The 13,274-nt window shown below is 50.7% G+C and overlaps 1 protein-coding gene across 2 annotated transcripts; it reads right to left on the bottom strand.

The window, feature by feature from the left end:
• Positions 1-7,588: 7,588 nt before the first annotated feature.
• LOC132216565 (sialic acid-binding Ig-like lectin 5) lies at positions 7,589-12,821 on the bottom strand. 2 transcript variants are annotated; one of them, XM_059665838.1, is made up of 9 exons: positions 12,721-12,821; positions 12,264-12,641; positions 11,785-12,063; positions 11,380-11,487; positions 10,723-10,977; positions 10,353-10,637; positions 10,035-10,134; positions 8,961-9,027; positions 7,589-8,411 (listed from the first exon to the last, which is right to left on the bottom strand). In XM_059665838.1, the coding sequence occupies exons 1-9, from the start codon at positions 12,755-12,757 to the stop codon at positions 8,229-8,231; spliced, it is 1,692 nt and encodes a 563-aa protein (XP_059521821.1). In that variant the 5' UTR covers positions 12,758-12,821; the 3' UTR covers positions 7,589-8,228. The 2 variants fall into 2 exon arrangements, with proteins under 2 accessions (XP_059521821.1, XP_059521820.1); XM_059665837.1 differs by lacking the exon at positions 11,380-11,487 and having other exon boundaries at positions 12,721-12,797.
• Positions 12,822-13,274: the final 453 nt, after the last annotated feature.

Genomic DNA, 13,274 nt, shown 5'->3' on the forward strand with positions numbered 1-13,274 from the left:
CCAATCTGAATATTTAACCTTTATGTAAATTAAAACTTAGAATTTATTTGTGTGACCTACCAGCTCCAAATACAATATCGCAACCCAACTTCTGATACTTCATTTCTTCATTTGAGCTGACGAAGTGGACTGGGCACAGTACCAGGCACAGAAAAGAATCACTGTTCATGTTTTCCATTGTCCAGAGCTCCGTGACAGTACATGGAAGGGTTTAAAAGCAAAATGATGGGGAGGAAGTAGGGGCAGGGCAGGAGTCTGACAGGTTTTCTGGAGGGGGTGAGGGTAGACTCAGCCCTGAGGGGCAAGGGGCCCAGTGACCTCTCAGAAATGCACTGTGTCTCTGAAGCCGTCTCCTCTTCCCTAGGATGAGGGAGGTCCCAGGGGGAGACTGAGGAGGAGTTTGGCTGCAGCTCTGTCCTGTAGGACAGAATGTCACCAGTCTCACTCCCCAGCCTTACCTCCACAGGAGACAGGGCAAGGCTCGGCCTCCAGGGGGCAATCCATCCAGCTGGAGAGCTCCTGGCCAGAGGGTTGGCGCTGTCCGTGGTCCCGGAGCACACCTGGGCTCAGCTCTGCCAAGGATCCCAACTCACAAGCCCCAGGTCCCCAGCCTTAGGCCAGCAGGACACCTAACCCCGAGGAGCTTTGGAAAGGCTGGGTTCCTCTTGGGAAGGAAAAGTCAGGAGAAGGGGTGGGAATGGGCTGGGCTCATCTCTGTGCTTTTCCTCTCACCTCTCTGGTTGCCTTATTCTTTTGAACTTGTGCTAGGAAATGCTAAGATTCCACTTAGCATTTACCACTGAAATGTCCCCAAAAGAGGAAGTTCCCCAGTGAATTGCTACATGTCTTAGGGGATCTACGAAGCTTTCAGGCCACCACTAGGATTTAAAATCTCAGGGTGACCTACAGAGAGGGTAGTTTTGGGGGAAGGTTAGGACAGTTAAGGAGAAGCAGGGGCCTGGGGAGGAAGCTGGACATGAAGAGGAAGAATGGGCCCTGGCTGGTTTGGCTCAGTGGATAGAGAATTGGCCTGCGGACCGAAGGGTCCCAGGTTCCATTCCAGTCAAGAGCATGTGCCTGGGGTGCAGGCTCGATCCTCAGTAGGGGGTGTGCAGGAGGCAGCCAATCGATGCTTCTCTATTATCATTGATGTTTCTATCTCTCTCTCCCTCTCCCTTCCTCTCTGAAATCAATAAAAAATATTTTTTAAAAAGAGGAAGAATGTGCAGTCACCAGTAATAACAAGAAGAAATATTGATCATATGCATTTATTGCTCAGAGGCTGGAAAGACTGTTAGCTGTTTGAATGTTTTCTCATGGGCACCAGCAATATAGGAATTCATCTTTCATAATAAACTCTATTTGTGGGGAGGCAAAGCTTTTGAAACATTCATAAATACATTTGAGCATTTGCCTGCACTGTGCTAGGAGCAGGAGATTAAAAATGAACTGAGCAGCCCTGGTCCAGCTAAGTTGGTTGGAACATCCTCCCCTGTACCAAGAGGTTGTGGGTTCAATCCCCAATTAGTGGACATATCTAGGTTTGGGTTTTATAACCCAGTTGGGTCATGTACGGGAGGTAACCAATTGATGTTTCTCAGATCAATGTTTCTCTCTCTCTCTCTCTCTCTCTCTCTCTCTCTCTCTCTCTCTCTCTCTCTCTCCTCCTTTCTCTCTAAAAATCAATGTAGAATCTAAAGAACAAAATAACTGATGAACAAAATAGGACCAGAGGAATGGATAAATGGAACAAAAGGACGGATCTCAGAGGGTAGGAGGGGAGAGAGGATGTGAAGAGATCAGCCAAAGAATATATATGTACATATATGCCCAGCCCATGGACACAGAAAATAATGTGGTGAAGGCCTAGGGGGATGGGTGGAGGGTGGAGGGAGGCAAGGTGGGGGGATGGGGCACATCTGGAATAGAGTCAACAATAAAAAAATAAAAAGCATATCCTCAGGTGAGGATTTAAAAAAGTGAACGAAGCAGATTTGACTTGACACTGCCTTCAGGGTTAACCAGGACATGCATTTAACATAATGTAATGTTACAAATGACTAGACCATATTGAGGGCTTACTAATCACCCAGCATGAGTGACACTCATTATCCCCATTTACAGATGGGGAAACTGAGGTGAGGGGAGGTGAAGTACCCTGTCCACAAAGGGTAGATAGTAATTGTTTGGGGAGATGGTTCTGGCAGCCAGTGTCTATCACCACAACCAGTTTGGACTTGGGTGTCATCATTGCCATGAATTTAAAAACTGTAGTTTTATTCTATAGGCAATGACTTTCCCCATTTTGTTTTAAAGATCTGTGTTGCTTCCTCATTTTTTAATGCTCCCTACTAAGTATAGATTATAAAGTGATACTTATGGGTAGTATTTGCTTTCTTCTGCTTTCCCTCATTGCTACAGATAATTCCATCACACGGCTCTTCTTTTGAATGTAATCTGTCTTTTCCTCTCTGGCTGCTGTCCAGATTGTCCCCTTGTCTTTGGTTTTCTTTGACTCACCCTTACCCTTATTCAACTTCAACGTGGGAGTGGCCTCTTTTGAAACTGCCCGCCTCGGACAGGGCCTGTCTTCCTCATCTCCAGGCCACAGAGGCCACAAACCAAAGCTCATGTGATCTGTATGGGCAATGCCTGTGGGGAGTTATTTTTGGCTTCGATATTCTACCTAATCTTCTGCATCTGAGCTTGTTCAAAATTCCATCCTAATAAGGTCCCATTTACTTTTCCGTTCAGTTATTCTATGCTTTTAAAATGAGGGATTTTATTTTTTCTATTCACTGTTGTTGTTGTTTTTTTTACCCCCAAAGGATTTTGTTATTTTTCAACACAAGTCTTAAGCAGAATGATTTAACTTGGTGTTAAACAAGAGTCACAAGTTAACTTCTTACCACACTGACAGTGGAGTTTGTGTAGTGGGTGTGGGGGGCCAATGCCCTCCTAGTCCCACCATGTAAATGTCCACATCTTTCCTTGGGGCCACTCTCTAAAGTTTAGGGCACAACTTACCTGGGTTTGGTGCTGGTTTTGTTCACTGGGGCAGTCACCTGGGCCCATAGGACTGTGGCCACCAGAGCCAGTGTTGTGGCTGGACCAGCCCTGGTGGTTCTTACTATGATTTTAAGCCACACTAAGGCCACACAATAACGGAACATTGAAAACCCAGGTTTGTTACAGTGGTTCTCCTCCTACTTTCCCCCAGTTGTGCTTTTCGTGGTTTCTGCTACCTGTGGTCAACCATGGTCTGAAAATACTAAATAACAAATTGCAGAAATAAACAATTCATAAGTTTTAAAATGTTCTGAATTATATGATGACTCTCATACTTACGGTCTGCCCTGCCAAGAGGTGAACGGTGCCTTTGTCCAGTGTCTCCACACTGTGTACACCAGCGATGGCGAACCTTTTGAGCTCGGCGTGTCAGCATTTTGAAAAACCCTAACTTAACTCTGGTGCCGTGTCACATATAGAAATTTTTTGATATTTGCAACCATAGTAAAACAAAGACTTATATTTTTGATATTTATTTTATATATTTAAATGCCATTTAACAAAGAAACATCAACCAAAAAAAATGAGTTCGCGTGTCACCTCTGACACGCGTGTCATAGGTTCGCCATCACTGGTATACACTACCCACCTGTTAGTCACTTAGAAGCTGTCTCGGTTATCAGATCAACTGTCCTGGTGTCATGGTGCTTGTGTTGAAGTCACCCTTATAGTAGCCTAAGGCCTACGTCATTCACCGCCCATCAGTCCATCATGGAGGCATTGTGTGTCATCTCCCATCAGCGCAGGCAGGAGGGTGAGTACAGTACCAGGAGATATTTTGAGAGAGGGAGAGACCACATTCACATAACCTTCAGTACAGTATCTATGTTATAATTCTTCTATTATAATATTCATTATTATTGTTATCTCTAATTTACACATCAAAATTTATCCTTGATGTGTATAGGGGGAAAAAAATCATACTATATATAAGGTTTGGTACTGTCTGCAGTTTAAAGCATCCACTGGGCGTCTTGGGGCATAGCTCCCGGGGAGAAGGGGGAAATTGTACTTACAAGACCTGGAGGACACACAACACGCCGAGGGCCACTCAGCAGGTAGAGAGACAGAGGGGACCCAGTGTCCAGCCTCTATTGGGGTGGAGGTGGTGGTGCCTAGGGTTTTGCAGATTCTCTATTGGTGAACTTCAAACATAGGAGCAGGAATTAAAGTTCAGGAAGAAAAAAGTGGGGTCACTCAAATGATCAGTTATCTAGGCCACCCAGAGCTTTCTAAAAGGGAACTTCATGCCTTAGTCGCTTCGGCCTGAGGACTGAAGAGTCTTGGGCTCATTTCTGGTCAAGGGCATGTACCTTGGTTGCAGTTCCCTGTCCCCAGTAGAGGTGTGTGCGGGAGGCAATCAATCGGTGTGTCTCTCACATCGACGTTTCTCTCTGTCTCTCCTTCCCCCTTCCACTCTCTCTAAAAATCAATGGAAAATATCTTCAGGTGAGGATTAACAAAAACAATAAAAAAGGGAACTTCATTAGAGGGGCAACCTGGCTGTTTATCTAGTTGGCAACATGGTTGCCTTTGAAATGGATGCTTTGGAAATCAATAGCTTAATGTCAGGCACTTACAATCAAAATAATTTATTGTGCCTTGGCCAGTGTGGCTCAGTTGGTCGGGGCATTGTCTCTAGTACACCAGAAGGTTGGGGGTTCAATTCCCGGTCAAGGCACATACCTACGTTTCAGCTTAGATTCTCAGTCGGGACACATATGGGAGACAACCAACTGATGTTTCTCTCTCACATCAATGTTTCTCTTTCTCTCTCTCTCTCTCTCTCTCCCTCTCTCTCTCTCTCTCTCTTCTCTCTCTCTCTCTCTCTCTCTCTCTCTCTCTCTCTCTCTCTCTCTCTCTCTCTCTCTCTCTCTCTCTCTCTCCTCTCCCCCTCTTTCTAAAAAAAATCAGGAACAATCTCCTCGGATGAGGATTAAAAAAAGTTTATTGTTAGGCACTTACGCTAACCACAGTACTGCTGGCGAATTTTTGGCTGCATTCATTCTAGAACTTTCTTTAAAAAAATTAGTTCAACTTTAGAGGAGAAAGGATATGCACTCTTTCTTCAGTCCACCCTCTCAATTCAAGCCTGTCCAAGCACTCACGTTTGAGGACATGAACGTGTGCACCAGAGGAAAGCAAGCAAGGAGGTGTGGCCTCCAGGAGAGGGGTCTCAAATAGCAATGATTTTTGTACGAACCGGCGTGGAGGATTTAAGGAAAAAGGCCACGGGGAGAGGGTGGGTGAGTAGATCAATGCCGGGGGAAAGTGCCTGTGACGTATTGTCTACAGTCGGGGAGTCAGAAAGCGGGGTGTGTGTAGGAGAGAGTCAGGGTCATCCCTCTTGTTTGTCCAAATGTGCCACTGAGACAGGAATCGGGAGGACCTGTGGGAGGCGCTCTCGTACCCCCTGCAGCGCTGAGAGCCCTACAGGAAACACTCTATGGTCACAGCAGAGCTCTATGTTCCTTTCAGCCCCGCCCCTTAACTTCCGCTGCCCCTGGGTAAAAAAACGGGCTTCCTTCCTGCTTCTTCCCCCCGCTCTGTGGGTGCACATGACTCACTGTAACTGTGTGGGGGGTGTCGCAACCTTTTCTTCTTCCCCGAATAAGTCCTTTTTGGTGATGAAATACCTGGTCAGCTCTGGTTACGGCGCACGGGCTGTTGGGAAGATTCCCGCGGGGCCCTTCAGTGGGACAGAGAAGGGCTGACGGGCAGGTTTGAAGACATGAAGGTGTGCACCAGATGAAAGCAAGCGAGGAGGTGTGGCCTCCAGGAGAGGGGGTCTCAAATGGCCACGATTTTTGTACAAACCGTCGTGGAGGATTTAAGGAAAAAGGCCACGGGGAGAGGGCGGGTGAGCCGATCAATGCCGGGGAAGGTGCCTGTGATGTATTGTCTACAGCCTGGGAGTCGGGAAGGGGTGTGTGTAGGAGAGAGTCAGGGTCAGCTCTCTGGCTTCTCCAAATGAGCCACCCAGACAGCAATCAGGAGGGCCTGTGGGAGGCGCTGTCTTGTGCCCCCTGCAGCGCTGAGAGCCCTACAGCATACACTCTATGGTTACAGCAGAGCTCTATGGTCCTTTCAGCCCCGCCCCTTAACTTCCGCTTCCCCTCTAAAAAGGGCTTCCTTCCGGCTTCTCCCCTTGCTCAATGTGTGCACGTGGCTCGCCATAACAAGGCAGCGCTTTCTTTTTGCCTGAATAAGTCCTTTTTGCTAGAGGCACCAACACCGGAGAGATGCGACTGGGCAGCCCCGGAGTCAGTGGGAGAGGGCTGCTCCTGACCTCCATCCTTGTCTCCTCCTGTAAATGAATTTGTACCAAAGACCTTGGCTGCGCTGTGAAAGGCCAATTCATTAAAGCAATGAAAGCATGCACCTTCATTGAAAAGGCAAAGCATGCAAACCTGTCGTATTTCACCCGGCTCGGAGCACAGATGGGCTTTTCCGGCCAATTTAGAAAAGTGAGCCGGTCTGAGGCGTTGTATACCCTCCTGTCTATAGGTTTCAAAATTCCTTTGCTGAATATCTTGGTACAGATTCATTCTCAAGGTCCCTTTTAACTTGGAGTGGCCTTCCCAGAATTCACGAGAAGCACCTGGCAGCTTTATCTTGCCAGGCCTGAGACTGCTGGTGAAACACAGTAATCTCTCTTTTGTAAAACTGCTGTTTGAAATTCTCTGCTATTTTAGATGGTCCCTTGTTCTGTGAGTCAACTCTGCTATTCTTAGACATTTCCTTGTTCTGTTAATTAACTCTGCTTATTAGCTTCTGTAAACATACACTTTTTAGTTTACTTGAATAATAGGGAAGATCAACTTAGCCGTCTGACCTTGTAGGCTAAGGACTGATACTCCCATACTCTCATGCCAGGTGTGTTAGTTGTCTGAATAGAACTGTGTCGTACTCAAGGTTACAGGCTTCCTGCAAGATAGCTACTAAGCATACATGGGGCTCTTTGAAAACTTGCAAAGGTCCAGAAACTCTATATTTTGGAGACAAAGGGACTAGGGGGGATATAAAGGGAGAAGTTCCTCCATGTTGCTTTGCTCAGACTTTGGAAGCAGTCTGGGCCTGCTAGCGTAATAAAAGACTCCAAATTAATTGGCTCACTAAGGTAAGGTGTCTTCTGTTAAGCTCACTGATTTACAATATAACACTTCTCTGCTTAGGGAGTAAAACTGTCCTTTTCTTCCTTTCCCCCTTTCCCTTCCCTTCCTGCATGCTCTCTTTAGGAAGGTTTTTAACCAATTTCTCTCAAGTGTCTTTGGCTAGAGAAGATAATGGCTTGTTAGTTACAAGCTGGCTGCAAATTGCCCACACTGTCTAGCCTCCTTTAACTTTCCCGTCTCAGTTTCCCTATTCATCCTGCCCTGGAATCCTGTACCATGTTTGGTGATGCAATATCTGGTCAGCTTTGGGTATGGTCCCCAAAATGTTGGCAAGATCCCCGTGGGGCCCTTAAATGAGACAAGGGAGGGACTGGTGGTCAGGAGGTGCTGGGAGGATGAACAGGTAAAAGTGTGGCCAGATGACCCCAGAGAAGTGGTAAGAAACTATTTCATGAACCAAATTCCAAGTCAGGAGGGTGGCCTATCCTTGGGGAGGCTTTGAAGCGTTCTGGGATAGAAAATGACACCAACAAGCTGTCACCCTGTCCACTGTGCCTCTCACCCCTGGCTTCAGGAGCACTCGCCAGCAGGACCTTCCTGTTCGAAAAGAGACCAGCCAGTGCTGGGCGCACGTCTGTAACGGAACCAATGTTGGTTGATGTCCATGTGCTGATTTATTTACTGCAACAACCAGCTTTTAGCACAATGCATGCCCTCTGCACAGAGGGACACTGAGCAACAGAGACATGAAGTCAATTACCACGTGAAGACACAGCCTTGATGGCGGTCGCCAACCTTTCGGACCTCATGGACCACCAGTTGGCGGCCGCTGCCTTGGGATGTGCTGAAGCCTGCGTTTGAGACCACATCTCTGTAATCTCGTCACCTGTCTTCTTTCTGCGCTGCTCATACAGTAGTTAATGTTATTCGTGCCACAAGGCCTCCTCATGCTTCAGCAATGAGTCCCTGACTTCTTCCCCCCAGAGGGCGTGGGATGCCCCTGGCCAGGACCGGGCTCTGAGCGAGTCCTCATGTGCTTGTCTCCTAGATCTCCGAGTACTCGTTGATGCTGCTGGTGGCCTCCGGGTCCTCAGGTTCCCGTGGGTTCATCCCATGGAAGCTGAGGTTGCCGTAGTAGACCTCCCAGTGTTCCTCTGACAGAGGGGGGTCCTCTGTGGGCAGCCCTCGGTTTGGGGGCTTGTCTAGCCCAAGTTTTTGCTTGGAGCCCTGAGTGGAGGAGAGTAGGGAGTCAGAGAGGAATAAGACTTCCCGAGGGGAAGTTGGGCTGAAGGAACAGTTTTCCAGTCATCCTCTTATTCCACACACCTGTCTTATAAACTCAGCTATTTGCCCATTCAGTTAAAATTCTGGAATACTACAACCGATTAGACCATATGGAGGGCCTCTCATCACATTTCATCCTCACAGACACCCAGTAAGGATGATATTCTTATCCCCATTTACAGATGGGGAAACCGAGGTGAGGAGAGGTGAAGTAACATGCCCACAATGGGTAGAAAGTAACAGTTTTGGGGAGATGGTTCTGGCAGCCTGGGCCTATCAGAGCGGTGAGGTGGGCTCAGTGGTCAGCAGGCCTGAGGCAGGAGGCTGACCATGGGCTTTGGGAGGTGAAGGGGAGAAGTCGACTCCCAGCTGCCTGTCCAGCTGACCACAGAGGAGCGGGTGTGGGGAGCTGCTCAGGAGCTCAGTGTGGCCTCCTTGAATGGACATGCCCAGGCCCCCCTAACCCGCATGAAGAGACACCCCGTCACTCACCCAGGTGACTGTGCCCATGACAGGCTCTTCATCATTTGTGACCTTTGGTCTCCCGGCTGCTTTCCTCCTGTGGGGACAACAGAGGCTTCCAGGCCCCGAGGCCAGACTCGGAGACCCTCCTGACGTGCAGGTGAGGACCCCGTTCCCTGGATGCCCAGGGTTTGGCCAGGACTGAATGTTCATCACCGAGGCCCCTCTCACACGCAGAGACTGTGCACGAGCCATCATCAGAGTACTTCATGGCAGCCAAAAAGCCCAAGCAACCCAATGTCCAATGAATGAACAGACAAATAAAATGTGCTCCATCCATATCATGGCATATATTTGTAAATAAAATGCAATGCAGCGCTGACACATGAACCTTGGAAATCTCAGGCTACATGAAAGAAGTCAGTCATAAAAAACATGTATTTTATAATTGCATTTCTATGAAATGTCAGAATGGGCAAATCCGGAGAAACAAGAAATAGTGGTTGCGTGGGGCTGTGGGAGGATGGAGGTGGATGACAATGAATGGATGTGGAGTTTCTATTTTATTTTATTTTGTTAATCCTCACATGAGTATATTTTTTTCCATTGATTTTTAGAGAAAACAGAAGTGAGGGAGGGATGGGAGGGGGTGGAAAAGAGAAATAGAAAGAAACATTGATGTGAGAGAGACACATGAATTGGTTGCCTCCTGCACGTGCCCTGACCACGGCCAGGGACCCAACCTGCAACCCAGGTTCTGTCCTTGATCAGAAATCAACCCAGGATCCTTTGGTCACAGTTTGACTCTTAACCACTGAGCAACGCCTGCCGGGGCTAGCGTTTCTATGTTTTCATTTGGGGCGAATGAAAAAAAATTCTTTAAATTGATTGTGGTGTTGGGTGTACAGCTCTGTGACGGAACTAGGGTCACTGAACTGTGCACTTTAAATACATGGAAATGTCACCGTGAAAAAGCGGCCGCTCCCTCTCCCCACAGAAATGTCCCCTCTGGGTGTGCTAAGCTCTGTTTTTGTGAAATTCAGAGACATCTCAGGGCGCTCCCTACCACACAGCGCCCTGCGCCTCCCTGCCCCAGAGGCTCACCTGCAAAAGGAGAGGAGACACAAGCACAGGGACAGCAGGGCCAGGGCTCCAGCACCTCCGAGAGCCGCAGGAGCCACTCCCGCCTGGAGAACCGCCTTCCCTGCAGAGAACAGGGGCGTGACACACCCACTCACGGGACTTGGTCTCTCCTCTTCCCCCTCCTCCCAGAACCCGCTGTCGGTTCAGTTCAGGCAGGAGATTCAGGCCCTGTCCTAGCAATCCCCCCTGTCCAGGCCACAGCCCCCTCCCCTCCCCCAGCCCCACCCTCTCTCTGACCCACTCCTTTCTCCGTGGCCTCTGCCCCCAGCAGGCCCTGACCCGGCAGCAGCAGGACAGAGGCGCTCTGGGCCCCATGCACATTCCAGGCCTTGCAGCTGAGTCTGAGGTCAGGGCTGAGCCCCTCATGGAGGAACAGGGAGCTGTTGGTCCAGGGCCCCTCTGAGCTGGAGCTGACCACGTGGGACGCGTTGCCATGGTTCCCCTCCAGCAGCCCCGCCCCCAGCCGCCAGCGCAGGGAGGGGGCCGGCTGGGCCCTGGAGGAGCAGCTGCAGTGCAGACCCTGGTCCTCCCAGGAGCAGGAGGGTCCCAGCAGCTGCGGGGGGTCTGTGGGGAGCGAGCAGAAGGGTCAGCGGTGCCTCTAATCTCCCCAGAACCCAGCTGTCCTGCCCCCCGGGGTCTCCCCACTCACAGACCACGGAGAGGCTGAGAGAGACGCTGTGGGAGCCCAGCGGGTGCCGGGCTTGGCAGGTGACCTCTCCTTCCTGTGCAGGCCCCACGCGAGGCAGCTCCAGGATCGCGGTGCTGGAGAGGGGGGTGGCGCTCAGGCCTGGGGACCCCCGGAACCAGCTCAGCTCGGCAGGGGGGTTGCTGTCAGCCTCACAGCGCAGCCTCAGGGCCTCTCCCTCCAGGATGGAAAGGGATGTGGCCTGCAGAATCTTGAGGGCTTTGGGTAGAGAAATGAAGACAAGGGGAGGGAGAGGGAGAGGGGGAGGGGGAGGGGGAACTCAGGTACAGGCACCGCCAACAGGATGTAAGCGAGGAAGCGTGATAATTTTAGTCCTTGCCCTTCCCCAGTCTGATCCCATTCACACTCAGACTCCCCCCTCTGCTCCACTATGGTCTGCAGGGGCAGGTCCCAGCCCAGAGAGGCGCGGTTCTTTCCTATCTCTGACATTTCTTTTAAAAAATATGTTTTTATTGATTTTTAGAGAGAGAGAGAGATGAAGGGAGAGGATAGAGAGATGGAAAGATGGATGAGAAACATTATCAATAGGCTGCCTCCTGCACACCCCCGACTGGGGATAGAGCCCGCCACCCAGGCATGTGCCCTGACTCAGATTCTAACCTGTGACCTCTTGGTTCCTGGGTCGAAGCTCAACTTCTGAGCCACACTGGCCAGGCCTCGCTGTGGCGTTTCTGAAGGTGATGCCTATGGTGAGGTTCTGTGGGGCATCTGGGATAGAAAAATATGACCCCAGTTCAGAGGGGAGGAGTGGGATGGAAGACACCCCTAACACCAAGGAGGGGTGGTGGGAACCAGGAAGGCGGGAGAGCTGTCCTTCTGGCCCCCTCCCCCCACCTATATGCAGATCCATGCATGGGTGTTCTCAGGATAGCTCAGCCTGAGACACAGACACACACACAGACACACGCACACACACACACACACACACACACACACACACACACAGACACACACACTCGCCAGTGCCATTACCCACACAGACCGAGCCATCCCCCCAACACTCACAGGAGACATTGAGTCGGATGGTTCTCTGTGTGGTCCACTGGGACCCTTCCCGTTTCACCTGACAGGTGAGGTTGGTGCCATGGTCCCGGGGCCTCGGGATGAAGGTGAGCACTGAGGAGCGGAGGGTCTGGGGGTTCAGCGAGTCCACAGCGGCTCCCGCCCAGGAGAAGGTGAGAGGTCGTCCCCCTTCGCAGGCCCCTGGCAGGCTGCAGGCCAGCTCTGTCGGGTGGCCAGACTCCAGGGGCTCCCTTATCCGGATGTGGGATTTCTCTGTCAGGGCTGCAGGAGAAAGGCAGGTGCCTGAGCTCCAGGAAGTGGGACCCTGAGAGAGGCCCTGCCTCAGGCCAATCTCACCCAGGCCCTGTGTCTCTTCCCACTGCCCAGGGCCCAAGGCCTGGACAGGGAGTGACCCAGTGTCCTGTTCATGTTTCAAGACCAAGTTCCACATTTCAGAGTTCTCTCCGGGACCCCTGCCTTACCTGTCACCTGCAAATTCAGCATCTTGTCTTGGTAACTATACTTCACACTTCCTCTCTCCATTCGGAAGATGTATATTCCTGTGTCACTCCTCCTGGCATCTCTGATGAGCAGGGAACAGTTGTTGTTCCTGGCGTCTGGGAGGAGGAATCGGCCTTGGGTCTCCCTCTTTGCTGGTTTATTTGGGTCATTTGAGGCCACAAGTTCATTGTACTGCATGTTGTCCTCTTTCCAGTACCAGTAGGTGTAGAGTTCACTAGAGGAAGACCATGAATTCCCGGGGTAGGAGAAGGAGCAGGGCACGTGGACGCACAGACCCTCCTGCACCGTCACGGATTCCTGCACTTGGAGCTCAAAGCCTTGCTGCTCCTCCAGAGATTCTGGGAGGGGGACACAGAGGCTCAGAGGCAGCCCCATCCCTCTCCCACTTCCTCACCCCCCCTCCCTGGGCCCACTCACCCCCCCACAGCAGGAGCAGCAGCAACAGGGGCACCATGTCTGCCTCTCTCAGCACAGAGCAGGTCCGGGTCCCTGTGTCAGGGAGCAAAGTGCCAGCTCTGGGTGGAGCTGAGGATACCCCAACAGGAAGCCCAGGGGGAGAGACTGTGGATAGTCCTGGAAGGGGAACTTCGCCTACACAGTAGTTGGGGGGTGTGGTGGCTGAGAAATCTTCCTATCTCCCCTCCCCCCTCCTGAGCCTGCAGGTAAATATACTGAGGCCCCCAGAGGTTCAGTGGCATATCCAGATGTGAATCTGAAAGTGACCCCCTTACAGATGAGGTGTAAGTTGAGAGGGTGGCCCCCCAGTGGTCATCACTGGTCCTGGTGACTCAGGGGGACCCACCCTCCGGCTGTAACCATTGTGTAAAAGGGTAATTTTAAAATTTCTTCACATCACTCAAATGCTGGAAAGAAGGAATTTAGACTCAACTCTCATGGAGGGTGGAACGCAGGGGAAAAGCTGACGCCTTTTGGGGCACATGAGAAGCACAAATGTGGGTCTCCCAGGGTCT

Source organism: Myotis daubentonii, chromosome 15 (genome assembly GCF_963259705.1).
Source record: "Myotis daubentonii chromosome 15, mMyoDau2.1, whole genome shotgun sequence".
Taxonomy (NCBI): domain Eukaryota; kingdom Metazoa; phylum Chordata; class Mammalia; order Chiroptera; family Vespertilionidae; genus Myotis; species Myotis daubentonii.